This window comes from Hippocampus zosterae, chromosome 21, assembly GCF_025434085.1.
Source record: "Hippocampus zosterae strain Florida chromosome 21, ASM2543408v3, whole genome shotgun sequence".
Lineage (NCBI taxonomy): Eukaryota > Metazoa > Chordata > Actinopteri > Syngnathiformes > Syngnathidae > Hippocampus > Hippocampus zosterae.
The window spans coordinates 9,790,483-9,806,002 of record NC_067471.1 but is presented as its reverse complement, the minus strand read 5'-3'; the positions used below and the strand labels follow the sequence as shown (position 1 = coordinate 9,806,002).

Sequence of the window (15,520 nt, the reverse complement as noted above, 5' to 3'; positions counted from 1 at the left end):
GCTTTCCTTTCCCAAACGCTCGTTTAGCGTCTCGCGCCGCCCCCGTCCTCGCTTCCCTCCCTCGCGGTCTCTTTGGACCGGTTGCCGTCGCTCGTTAGTGCCTCGGTGGAGGCCCGACGACGAATAAAGAGCCGGCCGCCGTTTTGCCAACTTGCCAACACAGGCGGCGGCGGCGGCGGCGGCGGCGGCGGCGGCGCCTTCATTACTTTCAGAGGTGACTACAAACGCACACGTGCAATGGCGCAACGTGGGCGTTGGCATAATTAAAAACGCCACTCAGTTTGACTGGATGCGAGCGGGGTTTCGGGGGGGGTGGGCGCAGACGGAGAAGAAAGGGGAGGGGGCGGGGGTCTGCTGTGGACCTTCCTTTAATGAGGATCCTAATCAAGCGCGCAGAAGCTGCCCTGAGACCCCCCAAGTTCATTAGAGCGGGGAAAACCTGACTGACGACCGGCTGCCGAGGAAGGAAGGTGCTTGCAGAGGTTGGGGGGGGGTCGCCGGCGGAAAGTTTTCAGCCAACTAGCAAAGCAAAAGATTCTTTGAGTCCGCTATACAAAGTTCAAAGTTGCCGGCGGCGGGGGACAAAAATCACTTTGAAGGACGGACGCCCGGGAAATCAACTCAACGGACGATTCCCGCCAAAAGTCGGTCATGGCGTCCAGAGACTTTTCGTTTTTGTTTTTTGTTTGCGGCTCTAATCACGCCCTCCAAATTGCGACGGCTTAATGATTCAAAAAGCATCGGGAGCGTTTTCCTGTTTTCCGTTTCAAAGCAAAAGCAAGTTGCTTTGGACTTGCTTTGGACTCAGAGCGGGTCATCGGCCAAGTCCCGCCTGCCATCGATCCTGCGATTGGCCGTCTGGACGCTTGGCCGCGGCCGCCACAGCCTTTGATCCGCACGTCTGCGCCGCCGCGTGTAATAAATAACGCGCCGTGACGCTTGCGCTAGCGACTGGCGGCCCTCTGCTCTTTCCTGCAGCCTATTGGATAGCGCCGCCCGCGTAAAAGGCCACCGTGGTGGGTGGGTGTGCGCGGGTCACCTTTTAAGCGTCAGATGATTAAACACAGCCCCCCCCCCCCCAGCCCCACACCCGATGCTGCTTGTACATCTCCAACATCAAACTTTAGGGATCACAATGACAAAATTGTGGATTTGCTCAATTTAGCGCCAACTACTGGTGAGAAGGAATTATGCAATGTCGGCTACCTCAATTTTTTTGGGGGGGCTTTAAGTATCGGTGGCTGGTATCGGCCGCCTTTTTGAGGCCTGGAATAAAGCTAATAAGGGACAATTTTACTTGCCCGGGCGAACGTCTCGGCGCGTTACAATAATCACCCGCTTTGGTTGAAGAACAAACATGGAATTTTTATAGTTTGTCAACCTAATACTTATTTGTGCATTTGATGAGCGCGTGATTCTAATCGTGGCGCTCTCGCCAAAGCAATTAGTGCTCCGTTCGAAGTTTGCGAGACATTATCTGTCGCCGACAGCCTGGGGGACATCCGCAATGGCGCCGTCATTATTCACGGGCTAATTAAGTTCACAGGTGTTTTGCTACGCAAACTTTCCGCCAACTTACATTTGACCAGTTTAGATTTGATGTTGTTTTCACGCGCAAAACGGAGACACGAGCTCGCTTCGACATTGCGGTTTAGCGATAACGATGCGACTGGCCGGCGATTCAGCACGAGCGCTTACGAGCTCATTTTGCGTCCGTTACGGACGACGACGGGTTGTTTTTCCAGTGTTTAATACTCGGCGGAAAAATGGCAAACGTGCCTGCCTTTTGCAAATAGATCGATAGATGTGACATTTCAAATGCGAGCCCAACAAGATACGCACTGCACAGTCGCGAGCACCGATACTGTCAAAGTAAAACACAAAAGAATGCCACAGCATCAACCATCAACCGCATTGGCAGCTTCACGCACAATGCAAACGCGCCATGGACGGGCTAACAAAAAGGAGCCTCAAGGAGGCGCCGGTTTCATACACTGGGAGCAAATCTTGTCACAGCACCGCCGGAGTCGCATTCCAACAGCAAAACATCGCCGGCTGCCAATTCAAGCGGCGACCTCCCAGCGGCCGACACGACAACCACGAGCAAAAAATTAATCCATGAAAACAAACTTTGCCAGTAAGACGAGTCAACTTTGGAATTCTTTTCTCTCTCTTTGACGAGACTGCTTGAGGAAAGATCAAAGCAAAGAAGAAAAGGGGGATGGGGGCCAGGGGGCGCCTAAATGTTCCTCTTTTGTTTACTGCCAGCTGTCATTGGCGCTGCAGTCATGGCACGTTGCTGCCACCTGAAGGCCAACGACCACATTGCAGTGGCATCATGACAACAAGGGGCTCCAACTTGAAAGGAAGCAACCGGCATCGTCAAACTACAAACTACAAAGGGCAAAAAGCGGGCTGAAATTCTTCCCCCGAAGCAACGGGGGCTCAATCATCTGATGACATTCAAACAATGAAAAAAGGCAACCGTTGAAGGATTCAACTTTCAAGTTCATATCAAAATCTATTAGCGGCAGCCAAGACTGAAGTCTAAATTCTCCAAAGGCGTGCGATCAACTGTCACAATTCACAGATGCATCGACGTTAACCGTCATTGAAATGACAACAACTACAAACAAGCAAAGCAGCGATGCAGAGAAGCCAAACAGCAACGAAGACAAGCAAAACAACACGGAGAAGCAAAACAGCAACAAAGACAAGCAAAGCAGCAAAACTCACCTTGTTTGTTGTTCTTCTTTTCGTTGGACCGCTTGCTGTCGAGTTGAGTGCGTGCTGCCGCCTGGCATGTTGTGCCGCAACGGTGAAGGCGTCCATCTTGTCATTACAGCTTGCATGCATACTGTAAAAAACAAAACGTGAAAAAAATCACTTCAAAATCTCATGGGAAAGTTGGAGTAAACTGTAGTTCATTTTTATCACCATCATCATTCTTTTTATTATTATTATTATTTTAGTAGAGTATAAAATGGTTTGTTTTCATAAGTAATCAAGTTCTTTTTTATTTGCGTTAAGAGATATCCTTTATTTGTCCCCCACTGGGGACATTTACAATCTACAGCAGCAAGATTGTGGGTAGAAAGAAAAAAGATGAAAAACAAAGTGTTTGCATTCACAAAATAAATGTCACCGTTTCAATGTACACCGTTCAATTAAGCGCAATATAAACGACTCATATTTTTCATTTATTATTGAGATAAAACAGCTGACTGAATCTCTTCAGTCAGGAATGCACTTGGCAATCATTGGGTGCCAAAACAACTGCATTTTGACATTCTTCTTGGTGTGCGGGCTTTTTTTCATGCATACGTTTGTTTCAGTGGTCATTTTGAATGGCAGAGCTTACGGAAAATATTCAAAGATAATCATGTCTTACCTGCTTGCTGAGTTCAAGTCGCGTGAAGGTCGTCTTCAGCTTCCATCAAATGAAAGTGAAAAGTAATGTCCAGTCCTCCTCCAAGCCAATGGAACGTTGCCAATACAACACAACAAACTCAATGGAAAAAACTCACTCAATAACTCGCCCAATCACGAACTAACTAACTAACTAGCTAACTAGCTAACTAACCAAAAAACTGGCAAAAGAGAAACAAAATGATTTGAGGAGAAAGACGTCCAACGGCTCAAAACAATCCCAACAGTGCAAGTGTGCAGCGGAAGCCGCCACACCGGAAACAATCAACGGAGTCCAGCGCAGGTGCAACAAAACTTCGCCGTAAAAGCGACATTGAACACAACACAATACGGCAGAAATTAAGCTTCACAATAAAGCAGGAAGTGGGGCAAAAACTGACCGAGACGCGAAACAGACGCAATCCAGCAGTAATGATGCTTCACAATTAAACAGGAAGTGGGGCAAAAACTGACCGAGACGCTAAACAGACACAATACAGCAGGAATAAAGCTTCACAATAAAACAGGAAGTGGGGCAAAAACAAACGTAGACGCTCCAACGCGAGCGCTGATGTGTTGCGTCAATGAAAACGATCCCATTTGGACGTGTCCGGAAACACACCGTCAAATTGATTTTGCCATTACTTACGCTGCTGCACTGCGGTAGCCAGTTTTGTTAACTTTTCTTTTCATGGCGGCGCGGACACCCGCAGCGGCTCTTGTTTTATGTTGAAAGGGAAGAAATTTCATCTGTGTTATATGCTACATATACATACAGCACATTTGACAAGAACGTTGCATTGAATTCAATGCAATTCAGTTGTCGAGAAACAGAAATCACTTATTGTACGACACCATTCTCTTTAGATTTTGTTTGTTTTAAAACGTGTCTTCCAAGTTCATGCAAAGCCATCAGCACACTCAAAAATCAAGAATTCAAATGGACTTGGTTTCACCGAGTGCTCGGTTCTTTTATTTTGTTCCAGTCTCTCGCCACGGCTCCATTTTCCCACTAGAGGGAAGCCTTTACCAACGTTTAGCATCACAACATGCGATGACATCAAATTAATCCAGAGCATTACGCTGTATTTCAAGACTATTTCTTCGAACATCAAACTGGACCTTTTGTTTTTATTGTGGCATCTTCTTCACGCAAAAGACATACATTCAATAAAACACACACATCATAAAATAACGACAATCCAGCAGCGTCTTTTACCTCGGCTTGTCCACGGCGTCAGGAAAAAGGCTCACATCTCGCAGTCCGCCACTAGAGGGAAGCAAAGGCACGTCAATCCAATTGAATTTCCGCTCGGTACAATATTGACATGGAATGCATTTTTAATGACGAAACGTTAGCCGTGTAAACATGACGTGGCCGTTACATTCAACAGTTTCGTGATTCACGCGAGGTCAAGGTTCACGCGAGCCGTTGATGGGCCACGTCACCCGCCCGGCGAACATACCTCTCCACCTGTCAATCACGTGGCCTCGCCTGGCTCGCCGCGCGCATGCGCGTCCTCTCGGCTCGTTGACCTCGTGGGCGTGGTGTGCCCGGAGCCGCGCGGGAGCGCGCACGTGCCTCCGCTCATGTGTGCGCATCGTGGCGTGCGCGCTCACGTGCGAAGCGAATTGCCGTCTGACTTGATCTTCCTCCCCTTCCTCATCGTCGGCGTGGAGGCTGCGTGGAGGCTGCGGCAGTGCGCGGACGTGGCGAACATGCTGGCGGCCAAAGGAGAAGGAGGGAAATAATCTTTTTTTTTTTTTTAACTCGTAATTGAATTTGATTTTGCATGCGGTGACGTGCTTGGCGGAGGCGACATGTCAAACCCCAACAAGAGCAAAAAGGACAAAGAGATCCTTGCGGACTACGAGAGTCAAGTGAAAGGTAAGGCGGGAATCTTGCGGCACACGCGCGCTCGCTGTGCGCGGTGGGGGACCGTCACGAGTTCATCCCGAGTGCTGCATGAAGCTGGAGGTCCTTTCGGGGGGAGGCTGGAGTAAGTGTGTGCGTGTGTGTGTCGGGGGGGGCGGGGGTTCTAAAGCATCCCTCTTCCTGTGCCCCCCCCCCCACACACTCTCAGAGGGCACCACGGTTAGCATGAGCCTCCTTGCATCATGTGCCCTTTTGGAAGAAAAGATGCGCCATGAGGATACTTCAAAGCAACCACATGAGCACCCATTTGCCATTTGCCAGCCGCCCACCTCCCACATCCAGTCGCATCTGTGCACATTCTTCGTGATAGTGGTGGCAAATGATGGGTCATTCTGAATTTATTTTCCTTTGGGTGGGGGGCGGGTTGCATGCAGTCAATCAGGTGAGCAGGACACACAAAATAAAAACCTCATCCACAATCAGCATTCCAATGCCCCCCCCCTCACTCCCCCCCGTGACAGATGACCTTCCCTTTTCCCCTTTGGACAACATACAAGGACAATTCTGCGCACCTCAAGACATAAAATAATGAAAATGAAGACATTTGCATTCATTGTGTTCTCATCCACATTATTGTCATCATGCTCATCACAAAAAAAAGAAGCCGAGTCCTTCTGTGTCTTACATGTGCAGGCAGGGATGTCCTGCATTGAAATGACCGCTCACATGCAATGAGGACCCCCCCTCCGCCCCCCGCCCCCAATCCCCCACCCCTTCCCTATCCCTCTCCTCGGAACATAAAGCTCTTGTAACTATGTGCCTGGCAAGTCTGCCTCCCTGCGATTGGTGGAAAGCTGGAGGCGGCGTGTACGTATTTGAGGCGCGCACCGGCCAGGTGCACGCGAGTACCGAGAGGATCCAAAGAACAGCCGTCAGCATTTACGCGCGCATACTACCAGTGCACTGCGGTGCGCGTGGCAACACAAAAATCGGCGGCCGCAATTTTCGCAACCCATTCAAAGCCGACATGCGACCGACGGCGGCACCTCGACATTCGCGTCGCCCGATCTACACGTTTTTCCAAATCCGGGCGTCTGTCGTTCAAACGGATTTTTGCTCGGTGGATGTCAAAGTGCGCAGCGTGAAGTCGACGAGCTTAATGTTACGCCAGAAGGAGCGACGCGACGTCCGCTGAGAAACATGGCAAAAACTTTTCGGAGGAGGCGGGAACCGATTCACGCAATGAAACCACCGCATTCCATATTTGACCAAAGCGACAGCAACTTCAAGTGGGGCGTTCTCCATTTCAGCAAGTCAATCAATTTCTCGCGTGAAAAGCAAGACTCCGTCGCGACACAGAAGATCAAGCGCAGCGGCGCCTTCAAACGCGCCGCAAAACCGACGCTTATCTGATTCCACTCCTTTCGTAACGCAGAGCGTAAAAGAAAAGAAAAAAAATAGGCATGACAAGAATGGGGACCACAAGGCGCAGGCTCGCAACGTGCCAAGCGGCAACAGTCACAAACTAAATAAATCAGCAATCGTCCTAGTGTCGGCAATTGCCCTTCATAAACTATTGACGCAAAGTTCCCCCAAAAAAGCAACGCATGAAAGATTGAAAAAGCGCAAAGTGGTCACGCTCCAGAAGACAAAAAGCGCCGTGAGCTTAGCAAGCGAAGATTACGCAACAGCGAGAGACGGGGAAATAAACGCATTCAAGCACTTGGTGTACACCGGCTCCCTCTAGTGGTACGCAAACAAACGGCGCATCCAATACCCGCCCGCCGGTTGCCATGGCTACCCGGGCCCGCCAGGAGGTTCGCGCCAATTTAGCGGGCGGGCGCCAATGAGCCGTGACAGCCGGCCGGCGACCGATCGGAGGCGTGGCGCTCGTCACGAAAATCAAAATGTGGCAGATTGTAGGCCAGGGACATGCAAATGAGATAGAGGATAGCGACTAAACGTCCCCCCTCGCCACCCCCGAAACAATAGACCGGTCGCCTGAACCGATCACTATTCCACCTCAGGGAAATGAGCGGAATGCACGCCGGAAACTAGACAAACGAGCAAATTGGAACGCCGCCGGCCCCCCTCTGTGGAATTCATTTTCAAGCCATTGTAAGGGAAAAGGCGGATGCGGCAGATCGCCTTCGCCGTCACGTGCTTCACACGCCGCGCGGTTGCCTTGACAACAGGTATCCGAGGAGAGAGGCTGCCTGAGGATTCAGTGGGCGCGTGTGATGGCGGCCGATTGTGTATTCTACTCTCGCCCGTTTCCCTCCCCGCTGCTGGAGACGGATGCGGCCCGAGCAGCCAAGCGTGCCGCCGGCATTGCGGCGCCAACTGGAGGAGCGCTCGGTGTGTGTGTGTATTTGTCATCAGATGTGCTCCAAGGTGACTCCTGAGATGGGGTCGGAGTCACTCGCTCATCAGAGGCATTAACAGGATATAGCAGCTGCGTCGGCTTAAGTCCAAAAGTCACTTTTGCAGCCGGACGCTTTTTACGCCACGGCCCAAAAATGCTACCAGATGGCTGGGGCAAAAAAATTAAAAATGCGCGAGATGTGACGTTTGTAAAGCAGGCGCATCAGTGCGTTGATTGGCGGCAGGGGCTAGCGCGCGCCACGCCGCCAAATTGTGGCCGGCAAAGATGCGCCAGCGAGCTAGCAAAGCGTGTGCTTGTGCGCGCTCAGATGTGCGAGCCCAGCTGGCGGAGCAGCAGCGCTGTCTGGAGCAGCAGACGGAGATGCGCGTGCAGCTCCTCCAGGACCTGCAGGACTTCTTCCGCAAGAAGGCCGAGATCGAGACCGAGTACTCGCGCAACCTGGAGAAGCTGGCCGAGAGGTTCATGGCCAAGACGCGCAGCACCAAAGACCACCAGCAGTACAAGTACCCACGGCCGACCCGACCCACGCTTTTACGTTCCCGCGGGCGCACAAAGCCCACACGCGCCTCTTGTCTGCTTCTTGTAGAAAGGACCAGAACCTTCTGTCGCCGGTCAACTGCTGGTACCTGCTGCTCAACCAGGTGGGTGGGCGGCTACGCTCCAGACACCCGCCAAAAAGGCACGGGGAGAATATACGGCTACGAATGTTGCCTGCCCGTTCAGGTGCGGAGGGAGAGCAAGGACCACGCCACGCTCAGCGACCTCTACTTGAACAACGTCATCAGCCGCCTCACGCACATCAGCGAGGACTCGGCCCGCCTCCTCAAGAGGGTCAGATCACCCTTCGTCATCATCATCATCATCATCAGAATAGAACGGCGACGGGGACGAAGCTATTGGTGTGCACCGTTCGCGCTGCAAAGCTGATCAAACAACGGAGTTAAAATTGGGGGGGGGGGGGAAGCACCATCGCCGTCCCTCCTCACCCCGCCCCCTGACGCAAACCAAATCAAACCGTCCAACCCATCCGACATGATGGCCCCAAAAATTTATTTGATTTTGACATCCAATTTTGACAAAAGGGTCCAAATCGCCGCTTTAGCAGTTGCGCAAGCAAAGTCCGCCGGGTTTGCTTGTTACGCTTCGGACTGGGGACGCACGTGGAAAGGAGGCGCTTTGCCGCGCCAAGAAAAAAGCTCCTCATGTTTTATTCAGGCGCCGCGCTCAACTGGGGAACGCACGTCGTCCACCGGGGGGCAAAAGTCAAGTCAGCTTTGAGGCGCTCGGCTGGGCTTAGCGGCTAATTAAACGCTAACGCAATTCCCCGCCTCCCTCCCGCTTTAACTCGCCATCTTCATTCTTAATTCAACCCCCGCCGCCGTCATGTGACTCGCTGCGGAGTTCATGGCGCGGTGTGTCCTCGTTTAGAGCAAGGAGATCGTTTTCCAGCTTCAGGAAGACCTCATGAAGCTCCTCAACGAGCTCTACACCGTAAGTGCTTCCAAAAGCATTCGGGGTTGACAAAACCAAAAGGCGGCTTTGTTCTCGTCGCCCCCCCCCCCCATCCCAAGAATGAATCTTGGCGTTGCCCAGGTGATGAAGAGCTACCACATGTACCACGTGGAGACCCTCAACGCCGAGAGCAAGCTGCGCGAGGCCGAGCGGCAGGAAGGTCGGGCGAAGGGCGGCGCGGCCGAGCCCGTCTTCGGCCTGCGCACGGAGGAACGTCACCAGAGGCGCAACGCCGCCCGCAAGATGGAGAAGATGCGCGAGAAGGTAGGCGGCGACCCGAGGCGACAGTCCGATCGATTCTCACGCCCGCTTTGGCTTCCTTCAGAGGAAGGCAAAATATTCCGAGAACAAGGTCAAGACGCTGAAGGCGCGCAACGAGTACCTGCTGACCCTGGAGGCCACCAACGCCTCCGTCTTCAAGTACTACATACACGACCTGCCCGACATCATTGACGTGAGTTGGCCGCATCCAACGGGTACGCCGCGCGTCGTACGTCGGGCGACTTCGAAAGCCAGGGAGTATGGTGGGCGGGGCTAAGAAAGAGAAAAGAAGGCGGCCGAGACCGAGCGCAAAGTCCCCGTTTATGACGTGCGCGGGCGGGGGCGGGGCCAGTGCTGTGACCTAGGGTACCACTCCAGTCTGAGCCGGGCCCTGAGGACGTACCTGTCGGCCGAACTGGGCCTGGAGGCGTCCAGGCGCGCCGGTCTGGAGGTCCTGGAAGGCGCCGTGGAGGGTCTGGACCCCGCCCGCGACCGCCAGCGCCTGCTGGGCCTCTACCCCACCGCCTTCTGCCCGCCGCCCCGCTTCAGCTTCCAGGCCCACATGGGCGACACGGTGGGTCCAGAACGCCGGCGATGCCGTGGCGACGCCGCGTGACCTTGGCGCTGGTCTCGCCGGCAGGTGAGCCAGATGGCCTCCCAGCCGCAGGTGCAGGCGGAGCTCACCTTGCGCCTGACGCAGCTGCAGACCCGCCTGGCGTCGCTGAAACTGGAGAACGAAGAGGTCAGAACACTCACGCCGACCAAACGACTCGATGAGCAAAACGTACCCGGAGGACGGACCAACGGCACGGCCGGCTCTCGGTCCGCAGGTGAAGAAGACGTGGGGGGCCACGCTGAGCGCCCTTCAGGACATGACGGCGCCGGACGACTGCGACGTCTCGCAGAGCTTCGCCCACAGTCCCTCGTCCGAGTCGGTCAAATCCAGCGTGTCCGACGGCTACCTGAACAAACCCAGCCTGGCCAAGAGGCGGGCCAACCAGCAGGAGACGGAACTCTTCTACTTCACGGTGAGAGCGCCGTCGGGGAGCACCCGCGGACCGAGCGAGACCCAGAAATGTGCTCTTCCAGAAATTCCGCGAGTACCTGGAGGGGAGCAACCTGGTGTCCAAGCTGCAAGCCAAACACGACGTCCTCAAGAAAGCCATCGCAGAGGGTGAGTGAGGACGCAAGCGTGGCGTCGCCGAGGGTGGGGCGCCGTCCTCCTTTGGTGGCGCACCCCAGACTTATTGCCGGCTTCTCCCTGGCAGGTTACAAAGCCGAGCTGCTCACCACCAGGTAAGATTCTCGCGCCTGCGCTCAGACGTCGACGGCACTTGAGTGACCGCGCCATGTCATGTTTCAGTCGCGGGCGGAAGAACTCGCACAGCAAGCACCAGGTACTTAGCGCGCCACTCCAAAGTCGATCCGCGACTGAGCCGATGGATCCCAAGAGCCAATGTCACGTGTGCGCAGGACTCGGGAAAAGCCATCCCTCTGCTGGTGGAGAGCTGCATCCGCTACATCAACCTCCACGGTAAGTCGCCAGGCCCGGCGACATTCTGCAGCGAGTCCGAGTCCCGGCTCAGATCGGGGAGGGAGCCGCTCCAATTCCCCGCCCCCCCCCTGCCGCAGGTCTCCAACATCAGGGCATATTCCGGGTGTCCGGCTCTCAGGTGGAGGTCAACGACATCAAGAACTCCTTCGAGAGAGGTGAGCCCTTTGTTCACTCGGGGGGGGCGCCTTGCGGCTCTTGAACGCGCGGTGTCGCGCGCAGGTGACGACCCGCTGATTGACGAGGAAAGCAACCGCGACATCAACTCGGTGGCGGGGGTCTTGAAGCTGTACTTCCGCGGCCTGGGGAACCCGCTCTTCCCCAGCGACAGGTTCAACGACCTCATCGCCTGCGTCCGTGAGTGGCCGACGCAGGAGGGGGTCGGGGAGGGTCGTGGCTCATTTGATTGTCGGTTGTGAAGTCTTGAGGCTTCCCAACGGAAAAGTTCTCTCTGGGCGCGCAGGAATGGAGAACCTCTACGAGCGAGCCCAGTGCATCCAAAAGATCCTTGTGGGGGTGCCGAGGGCCACGCTGGTGGTGATGCGCTACCTCTTTGCTTTCCTCAACCAGTAAGTCGCACTCGCCGTGGCTCTTCCTCCCGCCGACTTGCCGTCCTTTCAATGGGCCGTCGCCCTCCGCCTGCAGCCTGTCCAAGTACAGCGACGAGAACATGATGGACGCCGGCAACCTGGCCATCGTCTTCGGGCCGACTCTGCTGCCCACCCCGGACTCGCTGGACCAGGTGGCCTGCCAGGCGCACGTCAACGAGGTGGTCAAGACCGTCATCCTGCACCACGACAGCATCTTCCCCGACGCCAAGGAGCTGCCGGGCCCGCTCTACGAGACCTGCATGACCGGCGAGCAGTACTGGTGAGAGGCTTCTCGCCCCCCCCCCCCCCCTCCCGGAAACACAGCCGACGGTTCCGCTCTACCGTCGCTTCCAACAGCGAGAGTCCATTCAGCGAGCCGGGAGCCCTGGAAGACACGGAGCCGGACGCCGGCGCCGAGACCCAGACCAGCGACGAGGGTAAGCAGGGGGCTGTGTTGCCGTAGCAACGGCAACCATGGCAACAGTCGTCCCCGCTTCTTTTTTTTCCTCTGTGTGTGCGATTGAAAAGACTTGAACGCGGCCTCCCTGGCAGAGGGCGAGGCGGTGGAGGCGGTGGCGAGGTTCGACTACGTGGGCCGCTCGGGGCGCGAGCTGTCTTTCAACAAGGGGGCCACGCTGCTCCTGTTCCAGCGCGCCTCCAACGACTGGTGGGAGGGCCACCACAACGGCAACCGCGGCCTGGTGCCTCATCAGTACGTCGTGGTGAAGGACAGGCGAGTGGAGCTTCTCCCCGAAGTAGCCGCGCCGGCGGACCGTCTGAGGAAAAAGAAAAAAAGGCAAAAAACAAACAAAAATAATATAATCTGGAAAACGGAACCGGTGAAAAGTCACTTCCAGTCGAAAGGTTGAGACGTCTCCATTTTTGCGCGTGACCAAATTCCGCCTGTGGCTGAACGGCGCATTGACATTTGGAAATGAATCCGATTGGCCGGGCAGCCTCGGCGGCTTGTGACAAACTCCCTTGTCACTAATGACTTTCCATCACTTAAGTGACCAGCAATACTGGTTGACGTTTGTTTAGGGCCGACGCCGCGAGCCAAATAGCTGACAGTGACAGCGGGAGCAGCAGCGCCGAGGACAAGAGGTCCACCCGAGACCTGCGCTCGCCGCCCGACATCCGACCGCTGGAGTCATACCACAGGTATTTCCTCCCCGATTGAAGCGGCCATTTTAGGACTTTTCACGGCCGTGGCTAACGACTAACGACGCCCGTTCGCGGCCGTCGCAGGAGGAAGCGGACGGAGGGCTTGTTCCGCCGTCCGCTGGGCCGCTCCACCGAGTGCCACGGCAACGGGGCGGCCGCGGAACGCGGCTCGCCCCCGGTGACGGGTCACTTCAGCCCCCGGGACCTGCTGCTGGGGCGGGGCCGGGGCCCGACGCCGCCCCCGGACAGCCCGGAGCGTCGGCGGCGCTCGGCCGGCGGCGCCGTCGCCGTCGGCCGACGCGACTCGCTGCGGAGGCCCGAGGAGACGCCCGTCCGCCGCTCCGGCTTCGACTCGCATCGCTCCAGGGCCGCCGACTCGGGCGCGCCGCCTCAGGTACGCTACTTTTTGTACCATCGGAAGGTCAGTAAATCGGAAGGCCCCCGATTTTGTGCCCCCCCGCCGCAGGATATCGCGGAGACCGTGAGCGCGGCCCTGGGGGACTTCCGGCAGGCTGAGCGGCAGGGCCGCAGGCCGGCCCCGGACGTGGTCCTGGACACCTTGGAGCAGGTGAAGAACGGCCCCACCGCCCCGTGCTCCTCCGAGTCCCCGAGCCCCCACAGCACGCCCAGCACGCCGGGCACCCCGGGGACGCCCGGCACCCCGAGCCCCCTGGGGCCCCTCAGCCCCGTCGGCCCGCTGCCGGGACCGCCGCCGAGGCCGGCCAACCCGTCCCCGGAGACCCCGGGCTCCTTCAAGCCGGCGCCGGCCCCTCGGGCGGGGGTCCCGCCGAGGCCCCCCGCCCTGCGGCCGAAACCGGCCGTGCCGCCCAAGAGCGGCACGCCGCCGCTACCCCCGCCGCCGCCGCTCGACAAATCCTGCACCATGTGAGCCACGCCGGGGCGAGCGCCAGCGGGGCCACGGGAGGAGAACAGGGTATCGCCCCAAAAAAATTTTGAGGGTACAAAGTCGGACGAGTGAGGGTTTGACGGACAAAAAGACGAGCGAAGGCGCGGATGCTGCAGTGCAGTCCAACGAATGTGTCAAGTAGAAATGGAAAATAGGTGACTGACGGCGCTAGCTTGACTGACTCGTCTCGCAAAACAAGGTACAAAAAGGGAAATGCCGTCCATTTGGTGCAGCCCCCCCCCCACGTGATATACTCACGAGAACCGCTCCAATGAGTGCCGTTGGGGAGGATGTCAGCGCTCTCTCTGTCCTATTTCGCAAGTGCGACCACATCAAGGGACGAAGAGCAACCTGAGAACGGAAAGCAAACGGCCTTGAATGAGCCCAACAAATGAAGAGTTTGGAAATTGGGACCCGCTGAGACCCGCCCGGGCCACCCACACGTGGGCAACATTCTTTTCTTCCAAAAGGGGGCGCAAGCACCACTTTCCAATTTGTCACCTAACGCTTTCAAAAATATTTGGACACGTAGAGAATAGAGGAGGGCTCCGATTGGACGATGGATTTTTCTTTTTTTTTTAATGTAAAGAGTGTGAATTGGAGGGATGGGAATGTTTCTGGGGGTGGTGCAAAAGAACAGCTGAATGCTCTTGCGCCCCCCCCCCCCACTGCTAATGCTGATATTTGCGTGTTGTCAGGTTGCCGTCTTCTCTTGTTGTACAGAAGCGGCGAGCCGGCCTGAGCCAGGCCCGCTCAGACAAACCAGTAAGGGACCTATAACCAGTAGTTCTAGTCAAGTGAATGTTGGACCGTGCCGTGACCTGGCATCGCTCCTCCTTTTATCTTTATTTATTTTGGGGGCGGGGGGGGTCTCTCTCCTGCCCTCCCTAAGTTCTGCTGCTAATCCAAACGTCCAGCTAACTACTGAATGAATGAATGTTTTTTTTTACATGACTGTTCATCTATTGAATGTGACTTCAGAATTCTAAGAGCCGCCTTCTTTCTGAGGTGAGGGGGGGGGGCCGTTCAGACAGGGTGCCGTGCGCGGAGGCAACTTTTCTGGCGCGCGCCTGCGCCGCCCGCCTTGGCCTCGTACGCGCAGATCTTCGAGAATCGTCATCAAATGATTCACGCCTGGCTTGAGTGCCCCAAGATGGAAATCAAGCATGCCACTTTCTTGATGCGCGTGTCAAAAGGTTTACCTGCTCGCTACACTAAAGCTTCTCAAACTGGGGTTTCCGGACCCCCCGGGATGCCGAAAATAATCCGCAGGAGGATAATTTTCAAAATGAATGGGGGCGGGGGAAGCTGCAAATAATTGGGTCTCAAAATATGGGACTTGACAGGGGATACCACAAAGTACTTGCTGCGCTTTAATCTGGCGAAAAATGTCACCCCTGTGAGGGGGGGGGGGGGGGGGGTCGCTGGACCCCAAAAGTTTGAGAACTCCTGCACTCAACTCACAAGTTAACCTTAACCTCCCGGGAAGTAAACAGGGCGGGGCTTCCGTGTTGAAAATGCCCCCAATCCCACCCCCACCCCCAAAAAAACAAAACCACTTGAACAGCACAGCGAATGTGAGAGGGAGTGAATGTGAAAGTGCCTTTTTTTTCCATGTTTTGTGGGCTTCAGGGGGTCGGACCACACGTGCATGTCCAGAAGGAAGCGCTGCAGCACTCTGAAAGAAAAGAAATCTCACATGAACACACGGTGACGTTCTTTGCACTTAGGAAAGCGGATGTATGTACTCGGCATGTAGCATCATCACATGTTGATGCGTTGGGGTTCTGCGGGGGGAGGGGGGGGGGGGGTTGAAAAGAGGAAAACTCTTCTGGTCTGTTGGTGTTGATGTGTTTGAAGCCTG

General features: G+C 55.6%; 1 protein-coding gene across 4 annotated transcripts; it reads left to right on the top strand.

Annotated features, from left to right (window-relative positions):
• Positions 1–4,997: 4,997 nt before the first annotated feature.
• Positions 4,998–15,211, top strand: srgap1b (SLIT-ROBO Rho GTPase activating protein 1b). 4 transcript variants are annotated; one of them, XM_052055902.1, is made up of 23 exons: positions 4,998–5,296; positions 7,978–8,173; positions 8,257–8,311; positions 8,394–8,501; positions 9,099–9,161; positions 9,264–9,446; positions 9,508–9,636; positions 9,796–10,017; positions 10,084–10,185; positions 10,274–10,471; positions 10,533–10,617; positions 10,712–10,739; positions 10,807–10,840; positions 10,917–10,977; positions 11,076–11,153; positions 11,218–11,352; positions 11,459–11,564; positions 11,641–11,865; positions 11,943–12,022; positions 12,138–12,318; positions 12,627–12,746; positions 12,834–13,143; positions 13,216–15,211. In XM_052055902.1, exons 1-23 carry the CDS (start codon positions 5,230–5,232, stop codon positions 13,636–13,638), a joined length of 3,189 nt encoding a protein of 1,062 aa, XP_051911862.1. In that variant the 5' UTR covers positions 4,998–5,229; the 3' UTR covers positions 13,639–15,211. The 4 variants fall into 4 exon arrangements, with proteins under 4 accessions (XP_051911862.1, XP_051911861.1, XP_051911858.1 ...); XM_052055901.1 differs by having other exon boundaries at positions 10,084–10,617; positions 11,076–11,352; XM_052055898.1 differs by having other exon boundaries at positions 10,084–10,617; positions 10,807–10,977.
• Positions 15,212–15,520: the final 309 nt, after the last annotated feature.

Bases quoted from the DNA above. Each gene is read 5' to 3' on its own strand.
- srgap1b (XM_052055898.1), top strand. From the start codon at position 5,230: ATGTCAAACCCCAACAAGAGCAAAAAGGACAAAGAGATCCTTGCGGAC. The intron at 5,297-7,977 runs GTAAGGCGGGAA...GTGCGCGCTCAG, and splicing joins CTACGAGAGTCAAGTGAAAG to ATGTGCGAGCCCAGCTGGCG. The intron at 10,618-10,711 runs GTGAGTGAGGAC...TCTCCCTGGCAG, and splicing joins CAAGAAAGCCATCGCAGAGG to GTTACAAAGCCGAGCTGCTC.